The sequence below is a fragment of the Chiloscyllium plagiosum genome, unplaced genomic scaffold (genome assembly GCF_037043375.1).
Source record: "Chiloscyllium plagiosum isolate Xiang-an unplaced genomic scaffold, Cpla_swu_hap1 HiC_scaffold_8, whole genome shotgun sequence".
NCBI classification, from domain to species: domain Eukaryota; kingdom Metazoa; phylum Chordata; class Chondrichthyes; order Orectolobiformes; family Hemiscylliidae; genus Chiloscyllium; species Chiloscyllium plagiosum.
Window position 1 is genome coordinate 100,241,771 of NW_028270146.1, and position 13,807 is coordinate 100,255,577.

At 45.9% G+C, this 13,807-nt stretch overlaps 1 protein-coding gene across 2 annotated transcripts in view; it reads right to left on the reverse strand.

Moving 5' to 3' along the window:
• Window positions 1-13,807, reverse strand: part of LOC122553871 (1-phosphatidylinositol 4,5-bisphosphate phosphodiesterase beta-2-like) — a 145,704-nt gene that overhangs the window by 32,013 nt on the left and 99,884 nt on the right. For both annotated transcript variants that reach the window (XM_043698321.2, XM_043698320.2), the window contains 3 exons: window positions 10,210-10,334; window positions 9,453-9,607; window positions 8,126-8,293 (listed from right to left, as the gene is read on the reverse strand). In XM_043698321.2, coding sequence (XP_043554256.1) covers window positions 8,126-8,293; window positions 9,453-9,607; window positions 10,210-10,334 — 448 coding nt within the window. The remainder of the gene's footprint in view (window positions 1-8,125; window positions 8,294-9,452; window positions 9,608-10,209; window positions 10,335-13,807) is intronic.

Sequence of the window (13,807 nt, forward strand, 5' to 3'; positions counted from 1 at the left end):
GCTTGAATTGATCATTAAAAAGATTGTAGCTGCATGCTTAGAAAATCTAAAGATAATCAGGAAGAGTCAGCATGTGGGCGGCACGGTGGCACAGTGGTTAGCACTGCTGCCTCACAGCGCCTGAGACCCGGGTTCAATTCCCGCCTCAGGCGACTGACTGTGTGAAGTTTGCACATTCTCCCCGTGTCTGCGTGGGTTTCCTCCGGGTGCTCCGGTTTCCTCCCACAGTCCAAAGATGTGCAGGTCAGGTGAATTGGCCATGCTAAATTGCCCGTAGTGTTAGGTAAGGGGTAAATGTAGGGGTATTGGGTGGGTTGCGCTTCGGCGGGTCGGTGTGGACTTGTTGGGCCGAAGGGCCTGTTTCCACACTGTAAGTAATCTAATCTAAAAATGGTTATATTAAAGGGAAATCCTGTTTAATCAATTGCTGGAGATCTTTGAAGGCGTAATCCACTGTGGATAAAGAGGAAAGTAAATAGGTCTTTGCCTGATCGTCAGAGTGTGACGAGTGGAAGTCTGCAGGGTTCTGCACTGGGGTCTCAACCTTTCACAATTTACATCAATGACTTAGATGAGTCAAGTGAAGGCATGACAGCTAATTTCACAGATAACACCAAGATAGGTAGGAAGGTGTGTTGTAAAGATGACACAAGGAAGGTCCAGACAGATTGACTGAGTGAGCAAACATCTGGCAGATAAAGTGTAAAGTGGCAAGATGTAAAGTTGTTCACTTTTTGTTAGGAAGACTTAAATGGAGAACAACTGTGGAGAGTCATTCTCATGTACACAGGGATTGTGGTGTTCTAGTGCATGAGTCACACAAAGTTAATATGCTGGTATGGCATATAATCAAGAAGGCTTAACGGATACTCTCCTTCATAACCAGAAGGATTGAACATGAAAGTCCCATCTACACTGAATGAATATTAATGCATGATTGCAACGGATTCTCATTAAAATTCTGCAATGACATCGAGAGGAATAGCTGAATCTTCAAATGGCAACAACCACCCTCACAAAACCTTAATTAGCCCATCATAATCCAGAATCAATCAGAACATAGAGTCATAGAGATGTACAGCACGAAAACAGACCCTTCGGTCCAACTCGTCCATGCCGGCTAGATATCCAAACCAATCCCTACCTGCTAGCACCTGACCCATATCCTTCCAACCCCTTCTATTCATATACTCATCCAGATTCCTTTTAAATGTTGCAATTGTACTAGTCTCCACCATGTCTGTAGCATCCCATTCCACATGGCAGCCCTTACCATTAAGTGTAAGTCCCAAAATACAGCACCTCACATTTACCTAAATGCACTCCTCAGCCCATTGATCTATCTGATCAAGATCCTGTTATAATCAGAGGTAACATTCTTCGCTGTCCACTACACCTCCAATTTTGGTGTCATCTGCAAACTTACTAACTATACCTCTTATGCTCACATCCAAATCATTTATGTAAATGACAAAAAATAGTGGACCCAGCACCGATCCTTGTGGCACTCCACTGGTCACAGGCCTCCAATCTAAAAAACACCACCCTCTGACTTCTACCTTTGAGCCAGTTCTGTATCCAAATGGCTAATTCTCCCTGTATTCCATGAGATCTAACCTTGCTAACCAGTCTCCCACGGGGAACCTTGTTGAACGCCTTACTGAAGTCCATATAGATCACATCTACTGCTCTGCCCTCAGCAGTCCTCTTTGTTACTTCTTCAAAAAACGCAATCAAGTTTGTGAGACATGATTTCCCACACACAAACCCATGTTGACTATTCCTAATCTGTTCTTGCGTTTCCAAATACATGTACATCCTGTCCCTCATGATTCCCTCCAACAACTTGCCCACCACCGACCTCAGGCTCATTGGTCTATAATTCCCTGGCTTGTCCTTACCACCTTTCTTAAACAGTGGCACCACGTTGGTCAACCTCCAGTCTTCCGGCACCTCACCTGTGTCTATGGATGATACAAATATCTCAGCAAGAGGCCCAGCAATCACTTCCCTGGCTTTCCACAGAGTTCTCGGGTACACCTGATCAGATCCTGGGGAATTATCCACTTTTATGCATTTCAAGATATCCAGCACTTCCTCCTCTGTAATATAGACATTTTTCAAGATGTCACCATCTATTTCCCTACATTCTATATCTTCCATGTCATTTTTCACAGTAAACATTGATGCAAAATACTCATTTAGTATCTCCTTCATCTCCTGCAACTCAGCACAAAGGCCAAGTTGCTGATCTTTGTGGTCCGTAGTTGACCCTTTTGTCCTTAATGTATTTGTAAAAACCCTTTGGCTTCTCCTTAACTCTATTTGCCAAAGCTATCTCATGTCCCCTTTTTGCCCTCCTGATTTCCCTCTTAAGTATACTCCTACTGCCTTTATACTCTTCTAAGGATTCACTCAATCTATCCTGTCTATACCTGACATATGCTTCCTTCTTTTTCTTAACCAAACCCTCAATTTCTTTAGTCATCCAGCATTCCCCCGGCCTACCAGCCTTTCCTTTCACCCTAACAGAAATATACCTTCTCTGGACTCTCATTATCTCATTTCTGAAGGCTTCCCATATTCCAGCCATCCCTTTACCTGTGAACATCTGCACCCAATTAGCTTTTGAAAGTTCTTGACTAATACCTTCAAAATTAGCCTTCCTCCAATTTAGAATTTCAACTTTTAGATCTGGTCTATCCTTTTCCATCACTTTTTAAAACTAATAGAGTTATGGTCACTGACCCCAAACTGCTCCACCACTGACTCCTCAGTCACCTGCCCTGCCTTATTTCCCAAGAGTAGGTCAAGTTTTGCACCTTCTCTAGTAGGTACATCCACATGCTGACTCAGAAAGTTTTCTTGTACATGTTTAACAAATTCCTCTCCATCTAAACCCTTAACACTATGGCAGTCCCAATCTATATTTGGAACGTTAAAATCCCCTACCATAACCACCCTATTATTCTTACAGATAGCTGAGATCTTCTTACAAGTTTGTTTCTCAATTTCCCTCTGACTATTAGGGGGTCTATAATACAGTCCCACTAAGGTTATCATCCCTTTCTTATTTCTCTATTCCATCCAAATAACTTCCGTAGATGTATTTCCGGGAATATCCTCCCTCAGCACAGCTGTAATGCTATCCCTTATCAAAAATGCCACTCCCCCTCCTCTCTTTCCTCCCTTTCTATCCTTCCTGTAGCATTTGTATCTTGTAACATTAATCTGCCAGTCGTGTCCATCCCTGAGCCATGTTTCTGTAATTGCTATGATATCCCAGTCCCATGTTCCTAACCATGCTCTGAGTTCATCTGCTTTTCCTATTAGACCTTTTGCATTGAAATAAATACAATTTAATTTGTCAGTTCTACCTTGTTCTCTGCTTTGTTCCTGCCTGCCCTGACTGTTTGACTCATTTCTTTTCTCAACTGTCCACGTCTCAGATTGATCTCTTTCCTCAATATCTCCCTGGGTCCCACCCCCACCTTACTAGTTTAAATCCTCTTGAGCAGCTCTAGCAAATCTCCCTGCCAGTATATTAGTCCCCTTCCCATTCAGGTGTAATCCATCCTTCTTGTACAGGCCACTTCTACCCTAGAAGAGCTTCCAATGATCCAAAAATGTGAAGCCTTCTCCCATACACCAGCTTCTCAGCCATGAATTCATCTGCTCTAACCTCCTATTCCTGCCCTCACTAGCTCATAGCACCGGGAGTAATCCAGATATTACTACTCGAGGACCTCCGTTTTAAATTCCTGCCACAGTCTCTATGTTCTCCCTTCAGAATCTCAACCTTTTCCCTTCCTATGTCATTGGTTCCAATGTACACAAGGACCTCCTGCTGGCCTCTCTCCCCCTTGAGAGCATTCTGCACCCTCTCTGAGACATCCTTGATCCTGGCACCAGGGAAGCAACATACTTCTCTGATTTTTCGCTACTGGCCACAGAAACGTCTATCTGTGCCTCAGACTAGAGAGTCCCCTAACACAATCGATCTCTTGGAACCCAACGTACCCCCCATTGCATTAGAACTAGTCTCAATACCAGAAACTTGGGCAATAAACAAAACACGTATTTAATGTTACTTATCCCCAGCATGTTAACACTTTACATAGGTAGATCTTGACAGCCCAAGCAATCAGTTGGGTGACAGTGAGACTTAATCACAGGAGAATTGCTGTGAATTGACCAAGAGAAGATTTGATAGAGGCATTCAAAATCATGAGGGGGGTCTGGCCAGTGTAGGTAGTCAGATTGGTGAAGCAGAAGGCACAAATTTAAAATAATTAGCAAAAGAGACACAGGGAAAAACTTGGCATATACTAAGTGATGTGGGATCTGGAATGCACTGCCTGAGGTGGGGGCAAGCAGTGGCCCCTGTTTCTGTTTCCAGGTCCCTTATTCCTCCCACCATTACCTTTCTACCTCCTCCTCACCTCTTTCAGAATTGGAAACAAGGGGTCAACTCTTCTCAACCCCTAAAGGCTACTTTTTTGTTCCCGCCAATTCATATTTTCTGCAATGCCATCATATAGTAACAGCACCTCCCATGTTTATGTTGACACAGGTATTTGGACTCACACAGAAGGAGGATTATAATATATTCCATAATTAGCAATGTTCCAATAAACTTAAAGCCACAGCCCACAACTAATACATTAGTTTCCTCAATTTCAGTCTTTAAATTGGCATCAGAAAACAGACACAAGTTAGCAACAAAACCTTTTCCATCAAAATAAATCTTGCATTTCTACATGTAAAAAGCCATCCTCTAAGCACATTTTCTACCGACTGATAAGGTCAGAGCTACTGTGTTTGCACCACATCACTGGAAAAGTTTAACCTGGTACTTATTACTATTTCCATTGTCTTGTAGATGTCAACATCAGATTTAAAGTTAGTAACTAATATGGCATCCACACCCCTATTATATAGGTAACTTTTGAATATGTATAGTTTTAAGTGAGTAGTTCCACAAGTAATTGCAAGGAATTCATTAGTCCATGGATTTCCAGTTTTTCTGACTCCTAGTTCACTGAGTATTCTGTTGTTGACAGGATTTTCAGCCTGTCTCTCCATACACCCTCCTACCTGCAGCCTCGCTCCTGCTCACCTCTCCCAGCTTCCTCTCCAACTTTGCAGCCTCTCTCACATTTGTGCAATCTTGCTCCCTCTCCCTGCTCAGGCTCCATCTCCTCTCCTTCATTCCTACAGCCTTCCCCTCCATCTCTCTCCTCCCCAACCCCTGCAGCCACCCCATCCCTCTTTCTGTCTATCCTGACCGCTGTAACCTCTGCCGCTCCCTTTCTCACCAGCATCCCCTACAGCCTTGTCCACTGTGTCTTCCTCCCCCCGAACTCTGCAGCTTTCTTCCAGCTCTCTCATTCTCTCCCTGATCCCGAATGCTACTCTTTCTTGCTTGCTCCCTCCCATGCAATCCCTACAGCCTTCCTCCACCTGACTCTTTCTCTCTCCCACCTCCTGTCCGTCTTCTCCCTCACTCTCCTGTTTCTCTCTTCCTTCTTCTTTCTCCATCCTTCCCCTCTTCTTCTCTCTCTCTTTATTCTTTTCTCTCTTCCCTCTCCTCTCCCTCACTCTCTCAGTTCTCCTCTCCCTCTCTCTCCTGTTTTCTCTCTTCCTTCTCCTTTCTCCCTCTTCTCTCCCCTTTCTCTCTTCCCTCTCCTCCTCTCTCCCCCCTCTTTCTGTTCTCCTCTCTCTCCTCTTTCCTCTGTATCTCTTTCAGTCCATTTGACCTATCACACTCGAGTTTGGAGATGCCGTTGTGATTTGATGCAGCTAAGTGCCTGATGCCCCTGGTGATTGGCACTGCATTGATCTTCACTGCCCGAGAGGGCAGTGGAGATAGGTCCAATTGGGGCATTCAAGAGGCAAGTGGACTATTATCCATTAAAGGGTGCATGTACGGGCCCACAGAGTAAGAGCAGGCGTTTTGGGCACAGGGTGAACTGCTACCTCATGACACAATGGAATCTAGAGGAGATGTAAATGGCAATAGCAGAGCTGACACCAACAGCCACTGTTGAAAATAACAGGAGGGATGGCAACAATCTGAAATGTCTGAAATCCAAGTTGAGTCTGGAGTATGACAATGTGCTCAATAGAAAAATGAAGAACTGATCCTAGAGTTTACATGAACCTCAGGAAGAAAGACAATTGTATAGCAGACAACGACTGGTTGTCTCAAAGCATTGTCAGCAATGGACTGCCCCTGAATTGTAGTCGCTGTTGCAATGTAGGAAATGAGACAGCCAACTTGCACGCAGCAGGCTCAATCCCACGAAGGGCAGAGTGGTACTGACCAGATGATTTGTGATGGAGTGGGGCGGGACTTGAAAGTGAAATGTTGCAATGCAGCGAGGAGTGTGTCATGGCTAACGGTCTTCCATCCATACTTCATTAGGAGCAGCGTTGGAGGCCGAGCACAGAATAAAAGAGGGAAAAGCCAGACAAACTTAGAAGTGAATCCTCCGGAGCTCCAATTTGAAATGTGAGTCAGACCTGCAAATGTTACATCCCTGTTCAAAAAAGGGGGTAAGGACAAACCCAGAAATTACAGACTCAGTTTAACGTCAGTGGTAGGGAGGCTTCTCAACTCAATGATTTGGGATCAAATTAATAGTCACATGGAAAGAGATTAGTTAATTCTCATGGATTTTTTCAAAGGGAAGTCAAGTCTAACTAATTTGCAGGAGCTTTTTAAAGAGGTAACAGAACAGATTGATGAAGGCAATGGGATTGATGTTATGTCCACGGGCTTGAAAAATGGGTTCAGTACAGTACCATCCAATAGAAAAGTTACATGTGATGGAATAAAATGGTCAGTAGCAACGTGGATACAAAATTGGCTGAGGCATGGGAAACAGAGAGTTATGGCCAACCACATCTTTTGGGGGCTGGAAGAAGGTTTGTAGTGGAGTTCCCCAGGGGTTGTTGCTTGAACCCTTGCTGTTCCTGATAAATAAATAAATAATCTAGATCTTGGTGCGCACTGGACAGTTCCAGTGTTTGTGGATGACAGGTTTAACTCGGTCTTCCTCCCTGAACTGGAGTGTTAAGATTTTGGAAACCGGAAGCTCAGAATCACTATTGGAAACTGAGCAGAGGAATTTCACAAAAAAAGGGCCACCCTATCAGCAACTGGCCTCCTCAGCGTAGAGGAGAGCACATTCCGAGCAGCGAATGCCAGAGATTAAATTGAAGGAAGTCCCAACAAATTACGAACTGGAGCTGGGAGGGAGTGGCGCTCGGACCCTGAGCGTACGGAGAAAGGTTGACATCTCCTTGGTGGGAAATCAACATTGGGTGGGGCGGGAGTGTTGGGAATTAGATTAGATTCCTTACAGTGTGAAAACAGATCCTTCGGCCCAAAAGGTTCACACCGACCCTCCGAACAGTAACCCACCCAAACCCCTTTTCCATCTGACTAATGCACCTAATTGACAATTTAAGAATGGCCAGTTCACCTGACCTGCACATCTTTGGACTGTGGGAGGAAACCGGAGAACCCGGAGGAAACCCACACAGACACGGAAGAATGCGCAAACTCCACACAGACAGTCACCCGAGGTTGGAATTGAACCCGGGACCCTGATGCTGTGAGGCAACAGTGCTAACCACTGAGCCACCGTGCCACCCATATGGAATGGACGAGGATGTCGTTAAGGAAACCCAAGAGACCAGAGTCTGCAGGGAATTCTTTGGGAGGTTCGGGAAGGGAGGGAAACATTCCGTCTGGTGGTGGTGTCACACTGAAGGTGGCGCAAATAGTGAAGGATGACCAACTCCAATGATTCTCTAGGCAGAGGGATGGGGTCTGGAGATGAGTGCAAGGGGAATCCTATCAAGGAGAAAGGGGAAGAGGGGAGAGCAATAGTGTGCTGAAGGGGCTGACACAGTCGATGGCCACATCAAGCAGGATTGCACTTGGTTCGAGACAAAAAAAAATCTGTAGCTCCCCTTACCCCTACATCTAGTCCTGAAGAAGGATTTATACCCTAGACGTTGATTTCTTCATCTCCTGATGCTGCCTGGCTTGCTGTGTACTTCCAGCCTCCCATTTGTCTAAGCACGATTGTACAGCACACATGGGAAATTTTACCTTTTCGAACACAAACGTTTCTTCATCCTTCCACTGGGGGTTAATCGAGTTCGGCTCGGTGCTAAGTTTTGTCCTGTACTTCCTCTTTGGGTCACCTGGGAGGCCCAGCAACTCCACCTCAACGAAGAATCTGGAGTTACGATCAGACAGAAACTGCCCTGAAATTACCTGCAGCAAGGGGACAATGGAGGTGAGATGGGGTAGCAACTGGGAACAGCAGCAGGGAGACGTGCACATGCTAACACATCCCACAGCTATACTGAGAGATCTACACAAAGCCTGGGCTGAATGGGAGGGAGAGAACAGGATTCAAATCCATGTACCCACCTGAAAGAGTGACCATGGTGCACTGGTTGAGGGCTGACTTCAATCCAAATTCCAGGCACCAGCCACTAACCCAAACGACAACCAGCCTAGCTCAACACACCTCCTGTCAAAAGGGCTTTGCTGGGCCATGCAGTCAGATAATGGTCAAAACAGGATGCCATTCAGCCAATCATCTCAATGCCATCAATATGAGAGGCCAGCTCACAGAATGCCAACCCCTTGCATTTTCCCAGTGAGAAAACACTATATCCTGGACCAACACACAGGATGTCACATGCTTTAGTCCAATAAACGGTATCTTAAAATCTCAACTACTGCCTGAAAAGTGGACAAACAATAATATATCAAACAAAGGTAAAAATCACACAACACCAGGTTATAGTCCAACAGGTTTAGCAAGTTTTGAGAAGATTTGTGGCTCAGGTTGAGGTTCTGGATGTAGGTTTGCTCGCTGAGCTGGAAGATTCATTTCCAGACATTTCGTCACTCTACTAGGTAACATCTTCAGTGAGCCTCCGAATGAAGCACTGCCGATAATTCCTGCTTTCTATTTATATGTTCAGGTGAGAATGTAACTTTAAAAAAAAATGTTTTGCAATTTACATATGAAAGAAGTGAAACTAACATGGTCGTTCTAACAGATGAGAAACGTAACAAACAATCAAGGTATTTTTCAATGTATTGTTCAATAATTTCAGTTACATCACAGTGTAAACTTTTGCTATAAATTCTGTGTCTTACAATTGTGTACTTTACAACCACCTGATGAAGGAGCAGCGCTCTGAAAGCTAGTGCTTCCAATTAAACCTGTTGGACTATAACCTGGTGTTGTGTGATTTTTAACTTTGTCCACCCCAGTCCAACACCGGCACCTCCAAATCATATCAAACAAAGAGAGAGAGTGATGCATCGAACAAAGAGAGAGAGTCATGTATTCAAGATGTATGGACAGAGGGTGAGATATTAACACAAGGACAATTGGGACCAACGTAACCATTACCAAGATGGATAGAGTGTTTGACACAACGACATCAATGCGATCAGTGGTGAAAGGGTCAAATGTCTTGTCCAGGTGACGCAGAAGTTCATGTTTCAGAATATATCCGCTCCGCCCATTGAACTCAAAGTACGAGTTGTTCAACTGCATAGGCAGATCTGGGGAGAGTCAGAGAACTAGATTAGCCAAGCTCATTCACTCACTCAACAGCTCCTAGGGATTTAATGGTCCCATATTATGGAGTCACCACAACCTCTGATAAAGTGGAAATGAGGGGAAAGGTTCAGTAAAACTGGACCCTGTGTCAAACCCAGAGTCAGGATCAAAGGATCCTGTATCAAACCCTCCCAGAATCATTATCATGAATGATCTAGAATCAGATCTAGAGTCAGATTGAGAAGAGCCAGAGTCAATTTCAGTGGATTCTAGGTTAGATCCAAAGTCTCTATCAGAGATTCTACTTTCAAACCCAATGTGACTATCAGAGGATCTTAACCTTTCATGAGTGTCATTCCTCAAGTTAATGCCTTATTCACTCTGGGTAATCTCTCATTAATATTAGTTATTATACTTATAGTTAATAGTTAAAATGACTGTTGATCTCTGTCCTTTTGTTCATCACTCATTACTTCTCTCATCAATTCAATTCACTAATCCCTTTCTCCTGCCAATTGGTGGGAGTGGGTGGGGGGTGATGGTGGTGGGTTGTGGGTGGTGGGTGTGCTCTGGTCAGGAGGCCAGTCCCTGCTTTTCCACTCACCTGCAGTCTGGAAGTTGAGAGCTACCATCTGACAGCCAGCATTCCAGAAGACCTGGGGCATGTAGTTGGAGGAGTCCACCCTCGTCCCCTTGGGGTAGATGCGACTCATTTGCCTCTTGTTGTACCTGTGGCGGGGTGGGCTCGTATAGGAATTTGGAAACCCGACAAGCTGATGTTCCCTTGGAGAGTTGTATTTGGACCTTCATTACCACCACCCAGTGATGATGGGCGTAATGCTTAGGAGGACACACACATTCAGGGGAGCACCAACCGTTCGCTAAACTGAAAGTACACAGTGAGGATGGAGAGACGAAGTGGCGGACATTGGTTAGACTGCCTCCTCAGCTCCTGTCCTGAAGCTTCGAAATAGGTCAACCTGTTTGAGTTTGGGGCTAGGGTGTGAGTTAGTAACTGGCTTAACATATAATGACAGGGGGGGCTATGTCATCCACTGGAGGGAGAAACGGCACACAGAAGATAGGAAAAGGGGATGGAAAGGAGCTGAACAGTGGGTTGGAGGATCAAGGGAAAAAAAGAAGAGGTGAACAAAAGAGAGAAGGGGAAGGGTGAAGGAAAGGGAAGATTTGGGGGAAAAGGTGAACGACACTGAGATTTCAAGATCTGGTTTGATTTAGGGCTGGGGTCAATTGGTAGGAAAGGAATGAGAATTATAGAATCCCTACAGTGCGGAGTCAAGCTATTCAACCCATCAAGTCCACACTGACTCTCTGAAGAGCATCCCACCAAAACCCACCACCCTACCCTATTCCTGGAACCCCATGTTGCCCATGGATAGTCTACCTAGCCATTGCATTATGTGCAATTTAGCATGGCCAATTCACCTAACCTGTATGTTATTGGCCTGCAGGAAAAAATCAGAGCACCCAGAGGACACCCTTGCAGAAGAAAATGTGCAAATTCCATACAATGCCAGGGACCCGAGTTTGATTCCAGCCTTGGGCAACTGTCTGTGTGGAGTTTGCACATTCTCCCCATGTCTGCATGGGTTTCCTCCAGGTGCTCTGGTTTCTTTTCAAAGTCCAAAGATGTACAGGTCAGGTGGATTGACCATGCTAAATTGCCCATTGAGTTAGGTGCATTAGTCAGAGAGAAATGGGTCTGAGTGGGTTGGTCATTGGAGGGTCGGTGTGGATTTGTTGGGCCACAGGGCCTGTTCCCACACTGTGAGGAATCTAATCATCCACACAAACAGTCACCTGAGGGTGGAATAGAACCTGGGTTCTGGCGCTGCGAGGCAATAGTGCTAACCACTGAGCCACCATACCATTCTACAATTCACTGTGGTAATTTATAATAAAGCTTTACACCAATCTTCTTGTGAAGACTCAACAGGGCAGGTGAGGGCAGCTGTCAGTACACAGTCATTGTAAGAGAGGTGACAGATAGCAGAGCTACAAGGGGAATACACTGATGTGAAGAAAGGTCAGTCATTGTAGTGGATAGCATGTTCAGCGAGTTGGTCACACCGCCAATATGGACTACACAGACTGAAAAGCATTGGGTGACCACCTGGAAATCTAGTAAATGTGGGCAGGTGGTGCAGGAGTCCACTGTGACTATCTCCCTCACAAACAGGTATACCATGTTGGATACTGTTGGGGAGAATGGCCTCTCAGGGGGAAGCAACAGCAGCAGCCAAGTTTATGGTACCACAGTTGCCTCTGTTGCATTGTAGGTGAGGACAAAGACTGGGAGAGCTTCAGTAACAGGGAACTTCATTGTAAGGGAAACTGACAGGAAGTTCTGTGGCAGCAAATGAGACTCTTGAATGGTGTGATGACTTTCTGATTGCCAGGGTCAGGGATGTCTCAGAGCAGCTGTAGGGCATTCTGAAGGGAGACGGCGAACAGCCAGCAGTCACGGTAAATGGCGGTACCAACGGCATGGGTAAAGAACGAGGCCCTCCAACAGGAATTTAGGGAGCTAACTGGTAGACTAAGGAAGAAAACTATTAAGATTGTAATCTCCGTATTGGTGTGTACCATGTGAAACTGAGTGCAGGAATAGGAAGCTATGTCAGATGAATGCATGGTTAAAGGGATAGTGTAAGAGAGAGAGCTTGAGATTTTTGGATCCTTTGGGACAGTTTCTGTAGTAAGTGGATGGATTGTACCTAAACTAAAATGGGCCAAGTATCCTTGCTGGGATGTTTGCTCATGCTGTTGGGAAGGTTTTAAACTGATTTGTCAGGGGAATGTGGACCAAGAATAGATATAAACTTAGGAACAAGTTTTCATCAAATATAGAAGGAACGCTCGCACAGTCCAGCAGGTGGAGAAGACATGGAACATAGAATTTTACAGGGTAAAAACAAGGACTGCAGATGCTGAAAACCAGAGTCTCTATTAGAGTGGTGCTGGAAAAGCACAGCAGATCAGGCAGCATCCGAGGAGCAGGAAAATCAACGTTTTGGGCAAAAGCCCTTCATCAGGAATAGAGGCAGGGTGCCTGCAGAGTGGAGAGATAAATGAGAGGGGGGTGGGGGTGGGGAGAAAGTAGCATAGAGAACAATAGGTGAATGGGGTGGGGATGGAGGTGATAGGTCAGAGAGGAGGGTGGAATGGATAGGTGGAAAGGAAGATAGGCAGGTAGGACAGGTCATGGGGACGGTGCTGAGCTGGAAGGTTGGAGCTGGGGTGAGGTGGGGGATAGGGAAATGAGGAAACTGTTGAAGTCCACATTGATGCCATGGGGTTGAAGTGTTGCGAGGCAGAAGATGAGGCATTCTTCCTCCAGGCGTCAGGTGGTGAGGGAGCGGTGGTGGAGGAGGCCCAGGACCTGCATATCCTCAGCAGAGTGGGAGGGGGAGTTGAAATGTTAGGCCACAGGGCAGTGGGGTTGATTGATGCGGGTGTCCCGGAGATGTTCCCTAAAGCACTCTGCTAGGAGGCGTCCAGTCTTCCCAATGTAGAGGAAACCGCATTGGGAGCAACGGATACAATAAATGACATTGGTGGATGTGCAGGTAAAACTCTGATGGATGTGGAAGGCTCCTTTGGGGCCTTGGATGGAGGTGAGGGGGCATGTGTGGGCGCAGGTTCTGTAATTCCTGCAGTGGCAGGGGAGGGTGTCAGGAAGGGAGGGTAGGTTGTTGGGGAGCGTGGACCTGACCAGGCAGTCACGGAGGGAACAGTTTGCAGAAGGTGGAACGGGATGGGGAGGGAAGTATATCCCTGGTGGTGGGGTCTGTTTGGAAGTGGCGGAAATGTTGTCGGATGATGTGGTTTATGTGAAGGTTGGTAGGGTGGAAGGTGAGCACCGGGGGGGGTTCTGTCCTTGTTACAGTTGGAGGGGTGGGATTTGAGGGCGGAGGTGTGGGATGTGAACAAGATGCATTGGAAAGCATCTTTAACCATGGGGTAAGGGAAATTGCGGTCTCTAAAGAAGGAGGCCATCTGGTGTGTTCTGTGGTGGAACTGGTCCTCCTGGGAGCAGATGCGGTGGAGGTGGAGGAACTGGGAATACAGGATGGCATTTTTGCAGGAGGTAGGGTGGGAAGAGGTGTAATCCAGGTAGATGTGGGAGTCGGTGGGTTTTTAAAAAATGTCAGTGTCAAGTTGGTCGTCATTAGAATATT